Here is a 13,315-nt window from a genome sequence, read left to right as displayed (position 1 = left end):
AAGTTTCGTCCACGTAGCGCTATTCTGTTCTAGTTTAAGATCAAAGGATAGGCGGCATCATTAGGCGTTGTCTAGCAAATTATGGGATACACTAATTAGTACACTAACAATGTGTGATGACGTAATGGTACAACAGCAAGAAGTGATGTGGATTACAAGAATGCTAACACTTCAGTCATGGTAGGTCTGTCTTCTCTGTTCTCTCTTGTACAAGATATGATGAGTGGTACAAAGTCACATTGTGGTTTGGGCCATATGGAAGCTGCTGTGGGTAGCACCTCATTCCTAACTTGTAATGAAGGTGATTGTCCAGAGCATATCTCAAACACAAGAGCACCAAAACTATAAATGTCCATTTTCTCACTGTGACTACGAGGATTTCGCACCTCAGGAGCTGCATAGGTTGGGTTACCAGGAGACACTGACTGTTCACTAGTATTCCATAGGAAATTTGATGACCAGAAATCTGATAATTTGGCAACCCATCTCGACTTAACAGGCCCCTCTAGCAGCACATTGGTTGAAGAGATGTCTCGATGAATTATTGGGTCAGGTCTGTAGCTGTGCAGGTAGTTAATAGCACTGGCAACATCTTGTAGCAATGGGATGATCTGGTAATCTGCTAGTTGGTTATGTGCAATGACTGTGTGTAAGTTTGTATGCATCAGTTCAGTGAGGATGAGTGGATCACCATCTAATGTAGCTCCCAGGAACTTCAGCAAACTAGGGTGGTGACATTTTGAGAAGATGTGAATCTCGTGAACTAACTGCTGGATGTTGTGATCAGAGACAATTTGGTGGTGGAGACATTTAACAGCGACCTGTTCCCCTTTGTAGGTAGCCTTGACAACCTTACCCCAACCTCCACTGCCAAGTTCATGTTGACTTAACTTCACTTCGTTCTGTGGGATAAGCCAGTGGGGCTTTACTGCATTAAATAATCGTTGAGTCATGGCCGTCTGTTGTGTGATATGGTCAATTCTCTGCAACAAGTCAGTCATTTGCTGTGCTGTGGTGTTACGAAATGCTTGCTGTTGAGCTTCTTGTTGTGCCTTCTGAATTTCTATCTTCTCTGTAAGTAAAGCAATTTTACGAGCTGACTCGTCCTCTTTACGTTGTAACTTCTCAATCAGTGCTGTAACATTTTGCGTTGACTTGCTATCCTTCCCAAGTAATTGTTTGCCTTTAGTTTTCTGTGACTCTTTAAGTTGAGGGATTTTACTCACAGTCACTGGTTCTGTCTTCTCAGCCATTTTATCTTCCAGTTGCTCCAGCCTAACCTTCAATGATATAATCTCTTCTACAGACTCTTCATTAAATCTCTCAATGAGGGAAGCTATTTTCTGATGCAGTTCAGCCATTGTGTTCTGCAATTGTGTTAACATTTCCATTGAAGATTCGGACTTGATGGTCTGATTAATAGCACAGATTGACGTCCTGAAATGAGATGTGTCAAGGTCCTTGTTCAGTCTCTTCAGTGACGATGTTTTAGCCTCTCCATTTTCAACCTTTGTGTCACCATTATTATCACCCTGTGGTGCAGACTGGTACTAATTAGTTACTAATAACTCCAGACTACTCACATTAATTTCTGTCATAATTGATGTTGGGGTAGTGGGGCTAGTCACATCAGTAGTAACACCATTGGCCTGTAGCAGTGACGATGTTATCACTAATACATTCTTTACACAGTATCAAAGGAGGATGGTCATGCACCATAACACTGTGATATGCAACCTGGCACAAGCCATAATAAGCAACATGTTACACTGAGGTTTGTAAGGGCTCTATGACATGGATATACAAGTCGTCCTTTAGAATTTTAGCACCGATTTGAGGTGTCAATGTTGAATTAATTTCTTTGAGATGACAAGATGAATACATGGCCAACCTCCCCCGTATACACACTGTTTACCTGCTGTCCATCCTCGTCTTCTACCAAACATTGTAATATGGAATCCTTCAAGTCACTCTTCTTGACATTCCTCCACTAATAGAGATAACATGATATCTTGTAGTACAATATATTACTTGTTACTACTCACAGCATCCTCATACTTCATGTCTACAGATGGCATGAACAAGTATTGTATCATCAACTTGTGTACAGCATTCTCAGTTTTGGTCACATCAAATGGCTGAAGCATTACTATACAGGAGACAACATGTAGTGATTGTGTAACATAACACACTACAGTATAGAGCCTATCTGGATATCTTATGACAAAGAATTTCAACCATTTCTTGGATGTCCTCCAAGCCATACTTAAACCCTTGTCCTCATTATGATGTTTTTCTATTGTGTCCTGAGTTCAGAGAGTTGTTAAGAGAGCTTCAGGAAGATATGGCATAATAGTGTGTATACACACAACCCATACTATGAATTGATCTGAGAGTAGGAGCAGTGTGTGGGATAGTGTTCCATTAGTCATTAATTTCATTACATGATAACCATTAACCATAAAATTGCTAAAAATTTAATTTTCTGTGATGGCCATTTGTTAACTAAACACTCCAACTACCAAATAAGCCATGATGAGTTAATGATGAAAGTGTTCAATTATTTGAACTATCCCAGACAACCAGTTAGTCACCAACTGTTGTTATAGCAAGTCTACAACTTCATTAGCTATACAAGGCCTGCTGTCAACAATATAGAAGCCTACTGACAGCTAAACACTGTTCCACAGCATCATATCCTCTTACTTTTACTACAATAAAAAAAAAACTTTTACTAGCTACAATAAAGACATTGTCACCTTAGCTATGGCCAGAACTGTTGGGATCAAAAAACAAGGTTTTTTTTTCGCTGCGTCCTTAATTTGCAGATTTTAAAGAATATTAAGTATTAGTGTACAACTCCCATAGCTAATACAACTTACTGGAGACGGTTTCTGATTGTTGTGGCTGCAGTATACCGCCATTGGGCTGGGCACAATACTTCTTGGGGGCGGTGGTCTTCACCTTATAACAAATCTTCTTGTCGGTAGGGTTGGTGATTAGCAGGTCAGAGCTGACCACTTGAGTGAACGGTCCTGCACACGAGCTAGATTAGGGCACATTTAGTGATGTCCGTGTGTACTAATACCTCTAAAAAGCAGCTCTGTTGGCGGCTCTATCTTCAGCCGATCTTGTTCCATGGTAGTCAGAGAAGTCCTCTACTCGGATCACCTAGTGATAAAATCGTGTGATCACAGACTAAACAACCACTCCGCTTTTGTTAACTATCACTGAACACTACACGATTTATATATACCACAATGAAATGTGCGTGCGCCGGCTACATGACGTAATGCACATCACCGTCATAAAAGTAATGCTATCCCACCAGTTCATACCATAGATTGTATAACTCCGGAGCTATACAATCTATGCCCATATATACCCAGTGATGAGTTGAAGTCATCAGTCATCACTGGGTCTTGATCCCCAAGACAATTTGCAAGCTAGTCGCAAGTGCTTATACAGAGTCACCCACCCATGCCCTCTGCATTCAACCAATGTGTACAACAGCCACTAGTGACCACAAGAACGTCCTGTAAGTAAGGAGTTACTCTATTCTTATACCACACACACACACACATAATAATAGTGTGGTAATAATAGTACAATGGTGAGTTGTGTTGTGTTCAGAATGCCCATTCAGCAAGCATTCTCATATCTTCATCATCATCTTGAACCTTCTGTTTTTGTATCCCGGTTGCTATGGAGACATAAGAAGAGATAAACCCTCATAGTGCAATTAAATAAAATAATGATGACTGCATGTGTGTTAGTGACAGTGTGAGGTAATATGTAGCATGTAAATTATGTAGTGTGTGTAATAGGAATTTGACAAAAATTTTCTAATGGAACACTCCTTCAAAATCATCAGTTTTACAACTTTTACAAACCAGCCTGTTGAATGCTTGGACCTTGAGTGTGTGAGTACTACTTTAATTACAAACTTTTCCAACTGACACACCTAACACTGTCTGGAGAGTGGCTTGTTTACATTATAACATGATATGACAGCTCCTTCATATTAGATCTAACTCTGTATATCCGGACAAAACAACAAAGCTCAATAAAGACCTCAATACTATTAAGGGATAACATGTAACTACTACAGTGAGGCCAGTGACATGTAATGTTGAAAACTTGTAACATCTACAGAGGTTTTCAGGTTGGTTGTCTGACTACTACAACTACTTTAACCCTGCCACTACAAGCTAACATTAGAGGTACTATTTAAGGGTGCAGCACAAATCGAGTTAACATGGTAATCATAAATAGTTTTAAAGGCTTGATTATCGCAAACCCACTATCAGTACCGTGTATGATGGAAGTTCAACATAATTGAGTTAAACTTTGTTTAATTTGCTTGACATGTTGATCCACCAAACTTTAACTGCCATGTTAACCTGATGACCACACCCTCACAAGAAATATCCGATCAGATACAAGATATGAGAACTTACGGACTTCAGGAAGATTCTCCAGGCCAGGTAGCTGGTGAGATGGAGTCCCACCCTCAATCAACTCCTTCACAACATCTTCTTGTTGCAACTCTTCTAGTTCTTGTAGGAGTTCATCCTGTTACCAAGACAATAGTAGTTGCTATGACGGCAAGACTATTACAACTACCTCATCAACATCTTGAAATCCAACAGGTTGTGATATCGCTTTTGTAATCTCATCAGCTATATCTCTTTGCTCTTGTATGTCGTCCATTGTGCGGTAGACATCATCAACATCCCTGGATACAAGTCACCACACATACAAGTTTGTCCTAGGAATTACAACGAACAGGAATCCATCCCATATTTTAGATTTAATTAGTTTTGAAATATTTCATTACGATAATTTGCAATGTTGGATGAGTAGCCACTATACTCTCCCACACGGGACAGTATAATGACAAATTCAACTCAGCGTGTGAATATCCCAGAACCCTCATGAATCTTCTTTCTGCCACCCCAACATAACACATGGCTTCCCTAGCTAAGAAGCAAACTCCATATTTCTGAGTGAATGCAACAAGAACCACCATGTTATCACACATGATAATACCTCATAAAGTTTCAACATACGAACACCAATTTCCAGAGGCCCCTGGGAGATTAGTTATTGAGAAGTGACGGTAGCCAGGTTACACAAACAAGAGGAGGTAAACATTTTGGGTGGATAACTTAATACTCAGTAACTTTCACTGGTCATCACATACACTTTGGTTGGGTTGCTCATACAGTATGTAATAGTTGTGAGAGATTAAGCTGATACACATCTACAGTCAGAGGACTGATCCTGTTTGTACTAGTATCTAATGATTGATTGTGGCGTGGGCTAATAGTAATATCCCTCATAATGTTATTATACTTCAACAGTAGAAAAGTTATGATTGTGGGATGGAGTTTTTAAATTTACCATTTTGCTTACTAACTTTGCTATTGGGCCAGTAAGTTACTATAATATTATTCTTAAGACCGTAATATAAGTTACTAACTCATTTTAATATAGCAGTTTTAGTGCTGGTCTGCTTAATAGCTTACATGTGGTGGGTAATAAGTATCCGCACATCACTGAAATGATTATTCTATTCATCATGGAAAATTATCAACTAGTCAAAACACTGAGCCTAGCTAGACCTGTAAACTAAGGCCCACAACGTAAAGCTTTGTGTCGCTCAATACAACAAGTCAAAGTATTTAAATGTTTTAACTGGTTAGTCATCAAAGCCACTCCCATGGTATTGTCCGAGCAATATGCAAGTTTAACTCCAAGCAGCATCTTTGAACACCCACACTAAAGTGATGCATATTAGTGAAAAGGTTTTTGATTTGATCTGGAATATATATAAAATATCCTGGGGTATAGGTCCTCAGTGTCCCTGTCCTTACTTATCACCCTTGCCCTTCTCTAATTCAGTTGTTGACTATGATATGGTACAGGCCATTTGAACCTACCAGATTTCTTTGAACCCATAGTGGAACCTTATCAGTGTTTTTGTTTGCTAATATGAGAATAGTGGGAGGAAGTGATGTGGTTTTTATATAACAGATGAAACTGATGGTCCAACATGTTACATGGATGACATAGTTTGTTTAGAAGGGATGGTCTTTGTATAGAGGTGTCCTACTATATGAAATGGTCTAGTAACAATTGTACTGGTACAACAGCTGGTGTGTGTGTGTGTGTGTGTGTGTGTGTGTGTGTGTGTGTGTGTGTGTGTGTGTGTGTGTGTGTGTGTGTGTGTGTGTGTAGCGTGTGTGTGTGTAGTGTGTGTGTGTGTGTGTAGTGTGTGTGTGTGTAGTGTGTGTGTGTGTAGTGTGTGTGTGTGTGTAGTGTGTGTGTGTAGTGTGTGTGTGTAGTGTGGTGTGTGTGTGTGTGTGTAGTGTGTGTGTGTGTAGTGTGTGTGTATAATGTGTGTGTGTGTGTAGTGTGTGTGTGTGTGTGTGTAATGTGTGTGTGTGTGTAGTGTGTGTGTGTGTAATGTGTGTGTGTGTGTGTGTAATGTGTGTGTGTGTGTGTGTGTAGTATCTGGTTGAGTCATCTCAAAGTCTTGCACGAAGGCAGCACGATTGAACAAGTGGGTGTGGTCATATGAGTCAAAGATGGATAGGCTATCAAACAATTACAGCCGAGTGCAGTTCCAGTATACTGCTAATCTTTGAAAAGTATTTCATCTTCCAGGAATCTATGTAGTTGGTAACGATTGACAAGCTCTGGAGAAATGACTTCAACTTATGCCCAGCCAACATAACAATGTTATCGATTAACAACCTAGAGTTGTAGTCACTTAAACATTGCAAGAAGTACAGGACCATAACTTCAAAACCAAACACCACATGTTCGATTTGCTTGTATGGCTTGTAAGACTCCAATTAATAAACATGGTAATCAACTGGCTGTACAATTGTACATGTACACATGTTGACAAAGATGTGGTGTAGTTTATGACAAAAATGGACAAGTGGCAATGTCACCATCCTTTGGATATCCTGAAGATTTTGTTCAGGATACTGAAACAGTAAAATTGCTATCCATTTCAGAGCTAGTGTGGTCAATCATCTAAAGAATGAGAAGATTGTCTACACAAGAACTACATAACTAGCTACATGGTGTCTGCCTGCATGTCTTCATGTTTACACAAAAATCTGCCACTGATCACTATAAAGCTGACAAGCTATAAGCTAGACTGGTTATAGCTGGTTATAGTGGGAGAGTATCTGGACTTCACAAGTGCTTTCACTGAGATCATGAGAAGTTTGATCAAAAGTCCGTGTCTCTTGGTTTGATGAACAACCAGTACCTGTGATATTACTCACTGCGCACTTACCACACACTGACAGCATATGATGGACCACATGTGTGAGTTGTACAAATTGCAAACTGCTTGAGAAGTGTGAAAATGGATCAACATTTTGTTCTGAAGGCTGCAATAATTGCTTAGAAAACTATCTAATTACCAGCAGTCATCTGAAACTGTTACTATGAACTCTGCTACTGGTAAAATGTGTAGTTAGGAGACATTGTTTGGATACAATACACTCTGTATATGCTATATAACATTAAATACACAATACCAGCCCCCAATGGTCTGGCAGTATTGTAATATAATTCTAGTACAAGTTATCATTGCTGACTTCACAGGGACACTCAGTTTGAGCTATTGTTAGCCTATAGTGTAACTAATAGTTACATCATGTGTTGTGCTGGCTTGACAATCGTGTCATATTTCAGTTTGAATATTACGCAATAGTCATGTGATACAGCTGTGTCATTGTGACATTAAAAATTATGATGATGTTGTTATGGAGCCACACCTCACTACTAAGGATACCTTGATAATCAGGACACTTGTCCATGGTCCCATTTGTATTATACTGTGTTCACACCAGCACGCATCTCGAGCCCAGCCTGGTACGGTACGGAAAGTGCATCCATTCACACGTAACCTATTTGCGTACATCCACAGAAGTATAGGAATCACGTGTGGTCACGTGTTTGATGTTTATCTTGCAGCGGCAGCGCGTAATGGACCTAAGCGTGCAGTTGTTTCAGTTTCTCTGTGTGGAATCGACACGAAGAGCGAGGCTCAGAGCTAGGCGGGCCAAGAAGAGATTGCAGATCGCTAAAAGATCTTTAGAGAATTTTCGAAGGCAACAAGTGGCAAAACGAAGGATATTGATGGCCATCTCCCTCCTAGTTGCACAATTGCTGACACCAATAGAAAGACTATGCTGGACTGTGACCAGGTGACTAACTGCTAGCTATTATGTGTTGTTATGATTTTTACAGTCATTGCGTAGGTGTATGCTTGTCTTGATAACTGTTAATTGTAGGTCTGACACGTGGTGGAAGAACATTGTGTTAAGAACATTCACTCACCAGGATTGGTTGGAGAACTTCCGTATGAGTAAGGAGACTTTCTTGTACATTTGCAGGAGATTATCTGGAGTGTTAATCAGACAAGACACAGTTATGCGGCGTTCCATCTCTGTGCAACAAAGAGTTGCTATAACATTGTGGTGTTTAGCTACTCCAGCTGAATACCGCACTATCAGTCATCTCTTTGGAGTTGCACGATCGTCAGTATGTGAGATAGTGCATGAAACTTGCAACGCAATCGTAGATGTGCTACTCAAGGAATATATAAAGTTTCCGACTGGTAGGGACTTGGATCAAACAGTGAACTTGTTTAAAAGCAAGTGGGGTGTACCTCAATGCTTCGGTGCTGTAGATGGTTGCCATGTACCTATATCGGTACCATGTGAAAATCATACCGACTATTATAATAGGAAGGGGTGGTACTCTATGCTCATTCAAGGTTTGGCTGACGCCAATTACTGCTTCCTGGACATATGCGTGGGATGGCCAGGCAGTGTCCATGATGCACGGGTGTTCTCTCACTCTAATTTGTATTCAAAAATTACAAGAGGACAATTGTTACCGGATAAACCAGAACTCATTTCTGGCATCAGCGTTCCACTGTTTATGATAGGGGATTCAGCATATCCTTTACAGTCATGGCTTTTGAAGCCCTTCCAACATAACAGTGATTTAACTACCCAGCAACGTACTTTCAATTATCGAATTAGTAGAGCTAGAATTGTGGTTGAGAATACATTTGGCAGGTTGAAGGCTCGGTGGCGAAGATTGATGAAAAGGAATGACATGTTTGTACACAACATTCCACAGGTTATTGCTGCTGCTTGTGTTCTACACAACATTTGTGAGCAGCACAATCAACATTTCAATGATGCTTGGTTACAAGCTGAAGATACTCACGATCAACCAGCCACTACAATGTATAGAGATACGTCAAGTAGCAACAGTAGCAGATCAAGGCAAATCAGGAATGCTTTGGTCAGTTACTTTCAAACACATTAAGCAAGTATGTACTATGCAAGTATGTACTATGCATGCATGCATATAATAGACTACACGTATTAAAAACTTTACAAGATTAACTTTTCTTGTATTTGATTATTATAATAACATTGGTACATTGAATGATGCGAAAAGTGTATACAACTATACAATTATGTTTCAGTAATCACATGAGATGTACCTTAGGGCTCTACAACCCATCTTGTGTGGCATCAGGATCATATGGGTCCGGATAAGGATAGGATGGGTATGGCAATTGAAATGAACTGGGATGTGGATTGACGTTACCTCTTGTAAGTACGTTCATCATTTGTAATTGGAAGTTTTGCTCATCCCTCCTCATTTGGGCCTCCAGTTCCATCTGACGTTCTTCCATTTTTGCTCTTTTGTTTTCTAGCTCCATCATCATCTTGTCTGATTTCTCCTGCATAGATATAAACTTGTCAAGCAAATCTCCTGTGACATCATACTTGGATTTCTTGCGCTTTCTTGTGTTGTTGACAGCTTCCTTTTCTGGTGGTGTTGTACTGTTGCCTGCAGGAGTCTCAGACGTTTCACTACTAGCAGATGGTACCAGTGTTATAGGGTCGGTTGTGTCACTCACTGCTTGTGACTCATCATTATCATTAAACTGCGTAGAATCATAGCTCGATGACTGATCAAAAGTGTCTGGAATAGTGTCGTCCATTCTTGCAATCGGGTCATTCAGAGATGAATCTACAACCACTGGAGGTTGAGTAGCTGGCTTGTGACCAATTACTCCATCTATGGCATCAAAGTAATCCCACTCTGGGTATCTGCCTTGTCCAGTTTCCTTTCTTTTATCCTTTACTTTTTTATATTCACCTCTTAGCTTCTTCATTTTGTCCCTACATTGATCCATAGATCTAGTATAACCTGCATCTGCTAACTCATTGGCAATCTTTGTGTACACATCTCTATTTCTTCGACATCCCTCTAGCTGCTCTTGTATACTGGCATCACCCCATATGCTAATAAGTTTAAGTGTCTCTTCTTTGCTCCAGAACGTAGCCATAGCTGATTTTAGCTGTTACCATACGTAGCTATTAACGATCGGCTATTAACACACCACTTAACGACTGGTCACCACGTGTTGCACCACTAAGATTTCGATTTAGAGAGCACTTTAAATTGTGGGATGGTCCGAGTTGCCGACCCAAATTGTGTTCAGACGAGTGGCAACTGTGCGAACCGAACCGTACCAGTGCGAGCAGCCTCGTAATTTTGGCACGACTAGCTTGGTTCGGTGCGGGACGGTTGGTATGTGTTCACACGCGATACTTTTGCTGGACCGAACTGTACCGTACCGAGCAGTACCGAGCTTGCGAGCTGGTGTGAATGGAGTATTAGTGTACACACATTTAGACCCCTGAAATCAGCTGAACTCTGTACAGGATGACTTGTATCTAGCTGAACTCTGTACAGGGTGATCTGTTCGTAGCCAAACTCTGTACAGGGTGATTTGTTTGTAGGACACCTCACTAATAAGGACACCTTGATAATTAGGACACTTGTCCATGGTCCCATTTGTATTAGTGTACACACATTTAGACCCCTGAAATCAGGACACCTCACTAATAAGGACACTTTGATAATCAGGACACTTGTCCATGGTCCCATTTAATTTGTAGACTCCCAAAATCAGGACACCTTGCTAATTAGGATCCTGTGATAATCAGGGTACTTTGATATTATCACAGTGTGTGCTTCGACCACCAACAGGACTTCATAATAACACACATACACACACTTACAGATTTTGTTGGGCATGTTTCAGTGCCTTAGCAGCAAGACTCATAATCTTCAACACTTCAGCATTACTCTGAGCATTCTCCAGTGCTTCTCGTTGGAACTCTATTATTGATAATGTGCCATCAATCTGAGTCAGCTGTGTCTCAAGTCGTTTCTTTCTTTTTAATGCATTCAGAGCTCCTGTAATAACATCAACATAATAATTGAGATGGAGCCTGATTTCAAGGTAACAAAGGCTAACAAAGGTAGTCACTACACCTCACTAGGGATATGGCTAAAGCCAGGTACATACGTGCTGTAGGTAGATCTGGGACCACAGTCAAAGTCTTGACCCACCAAAATTTTGCTTTGACCTGTGACTAAGAACCTTTTTCAATCTTTGACCTGTGACTTACTGTAGCTATGAGATTACTTTTTGATTGTGGGTTGGTATTTTACCCATGGAGATGATGTAGAGGAAGTAGGGTGTGCCCCTTGTTGTCGAAACATTTGGAGTGTGGTCTCCATTCGCTCTTCGGTCTCTCGACTCCATTGCTGATCACACCACAGCTAGAAGTGGTGCTTCTGCTCAACTGGCTTGTAAGAACTTGCTTCAGCAGTTTTCAGTGACACTTGGTTGAACAATGTGAGAATGATTTTGAGATAATGGGCTCTACACGGTGGAGATACTGACTTCCCTTTTGTTGATGTCTACTTTTGTAGTTATTTTATAAGCTAGCTTGTAGCTTAGTTTAGTAGCTAGTTGTTATTTTGCTAAATTTATCTTTGGCACAAAGTGCACACATTATTTTTACCCTTGACTGTTTGACTTGGCACAAATTTGGTAGCCTTGATCTGTGGCTTACAGTTTTATTTTATTTTAATTTTATTTTTTTTAAAGATACTAAGACAATGATAATATAAATAAACACTTAAACAGTGGGCAGAGAGGCAAACTCTGCCCAGTCCTGGGATGATGGTATTGTTGCCATTACAGAAGCAGCATTGCCACGTTGAACATCAATGGCAACCTTCTGAATCAAAAATTGGGTGGCCCTATTATCACCAGACTGTTCCATCACCCCGGAACCTATCCGCCTCACTAATGAGCATGCACATGATCCCCAAGCACCCAAGGTCTCAACACACAAAGGGGAGAAGTGAAATGATGGAATCAGAGAAGAATACTTTCTGTACTTAGCTGACTCTGCAGAGTTTGCCAGCCAGCTGGCACCACTTGCAGAAGTAGATAAATTAGATGGGGGCAAGGGTGTCTGAACAGGTAAAGTCCCAGAGCAAGGGTAAGCCCCGTGACCAAGGAATCAATGACATGCCATCTGGCCTCTTACCAGTTTGACCACAGTCGCAGAGTAGTTTGTGTCACCGCACCCCCTTGCTGTGTAGCACAGAGTCAAAAACATATTGCAAAATAAAACTATGCAGAATGCAGAAAAAGGTGGCCGGCAGAGAACTTGCAGTCTGGCAAGTCCTGATTTCCTCTGCACTCAACCACTTCATTATTTAAGCGGAATCAACACCTACCTCGCTTGTTCTTCATGCCACACTTCTTGGCGGTGGCTATTTCGATTTCTATCTTCTTCTCAATAAACTCCGTCTTCTTCTCCAGCATTTCTGCCGTGTCTATCAGTTTTTGAATGGCGAATTGAGGAGAGGGCTGTGTCTCCCCCTTCATACCGAATATCCTTGCTAGAGTACTAGTCATCTTGATATCTGTCTTGACAAAGACGACACTTCAACACCTTTATATACCCGTGGACATTGGCTAGACCCCATAGGAGATTGCGAAATGCTTGCATAATATCTCAGCTCCTACAGTACTGTCCTGTACGTTTGAACGTCGCATTCATTACGAGTCACGTGGTTTACTCACGCGAGACAACCTAGACAATCTTCTAGATAGTCTAATAGTATAACTCTTTTTACAGTTTACTGTATCAAGTGTTAGCTCTTGGACTACTAGCTAATGACAAAGCACCTTAGTCATAGCTAATGGAGTTTGATCTGTATGCCAACCTATAGAGTAAGACCTGAAGGTCATTTGAGATGTTGATCACGTACATATAAATTATATCCTACACAGTGGAACTTCTCTAATAACACGTCCATACTCCACAGTAGCTCTAAGAAACTATCCAATCAAGTTCTACTTATTTCCTACAGCCACAATGTG

At 40.6% G+C, this 13,315-nt stretch overlaps 3 protein-coding genes across 3 annotated transcripts; 1 reads left to right on the top strand and 2 right to left on the bottom strand.

The window, feature by feature from the left end:
* Positions 1-33: 33 nt before the first annotated feature.
* On the bottom strand, positions 34-3,257 carry LOC136262720 (probable serine/threonine-protein kinase DDB_G0271682). Its single transcript, XM_066057094.1, has 6 exons — positions 3,089-3,257; positions 2,883-3,035; positions 2,046-2,149; positions 1,916-1,990; positions 1,584-1,649; positions 34-1,532 (listed from the first exon to the last, which is right to left on the bottom strand). Exons 1-6 carry the CDS (start codon positions 3,138-3,140, stop codon positions 153-155), a joined length of 1,830 nt encoding a protein of 609 aa, XP_065913166.1. The 5' UTR covers positions 3,141-3,257; the 3' UTR covers positions 34-152.
* Positions 3,258-3,502: 245 nt separating this feature from the next.
* LOC136262723 (charged multivesicular body protein 4b-like) lies at positions 3,503-13,012 on the bottom strand. Its single transcript, XM_066057101.1, has 5 exons — positions 12,667-13,012; positions 11,148-11,325; positions 4,627-4,738; positions 4,461-4,575; positions 3,503-3,703 (listed from the first exon to the last, which is right to left on the bottom strand). The coding sequence occupies exons 1-5, from the start codon at positions 12,845-12,847 to the stop codon at positions 3,630-3,632; spliced, it is 660 nt and encodes a 219-aa protein (XP_065913173.1). The 5' UTR covers positions 12,848-13,012; the 3' UTR covers positions 3,503-3,629.
* On the top strand, positions 7,868-10,736 carry LOC136262721 (uncharacterized). The gene is made up of 2 exons (XM_066057095.1): positions 7,868-8,237; positions 8,325-10,736. The coding sequence occupies exons 1-2, from the start codon at positions 7,990-7,992 to the stop codon at positions 9,370-9,372; spliced, it is 1,296 nt and encodes a 431-aa protein (XP_065913167.1). The 5' UTR covers positions 7,868-7,989; the 3' UTR covers positions 9,373-10,736.
* Positions 13,013-13,315: the final 303 nt, after the last annotated feature.

The sequence above is a fragment of the Dysidea avara genome, chromosome 8 (assembly GCF_963678975.1).
Source record: "Dysidea avara chromosome 8, odDysAvar1.4, whole genome shotgun sequence".
NCBI classification, from domain to species: Eukaryota; Metazoa; Porifera; class Demospongiae; order Dictyoceratida; family Dysideidae; genus Dysidea; species Dysidea avara.
The sequence above is the reverse complement of the archived record's forward strand: the minus strand, read 5'-3'. Positions and strand labels throughout refer to the sequence as shown.

Bases quoted from the DNA above. Each gene is read 5' to 3' on its own strand.
- LOC136262723 (XM_066057101.1), bottom strand. From the start codon at position 12,847: ATGACTAGTACTCTAGCAAGGATATTCGGTATGAAGGGGGAGACACAG. The intron at 4,739-11,147 runs GTAAGTGTGTGT...ACTTGTATCCAG, and splicing joins AAACATGCCCAACAAAATCT to GGATGTTGATGATGTCTACC. The intron at 3,704-4,460 runs GTAAGTTCTCAT...ATGTCTCCATAG, and splicing joins GGAGAATCTTCCTGAAGTCC to CAACCGGGATACAAAAACAG.
- LOC136262721 (XM_066057095.1), top strand. From the start codon at position 7,990: ATGTTTATCTTGCAGCGGCAGCGCGTAATGGACCTAAGCGTGCAGTTG. The intron at 8,238-8,324 runs GTGACTAACTGC...TGTTAATTGTAG, and splicing joins CTATGCTGGACTGTGACCAG to GTCTGACACGTGGTGGAAGA.
- LOC136262720 (XM_066057094.1), bottom strand. From the start codon at position 3,140: ATGGAACAAGATCGGCTGAAGATAGAGCCGCCAACAGAGCTGCTTTTT. The intron at 1,991-2,045 runs GTGAGTAGTAAC...TATCTCTATTAG, and splicing joins ACATGAAGTATGAGGATGCT to TGGAGGAATGTCAAGAAGAG. The intron at 1,650-1,915 runs GTAAACAGTGTG...TCACTGCTACAG, and splicing joins AAGACGAGGATGGACAGCAG to GCCAATGGTGTTACTACTGA.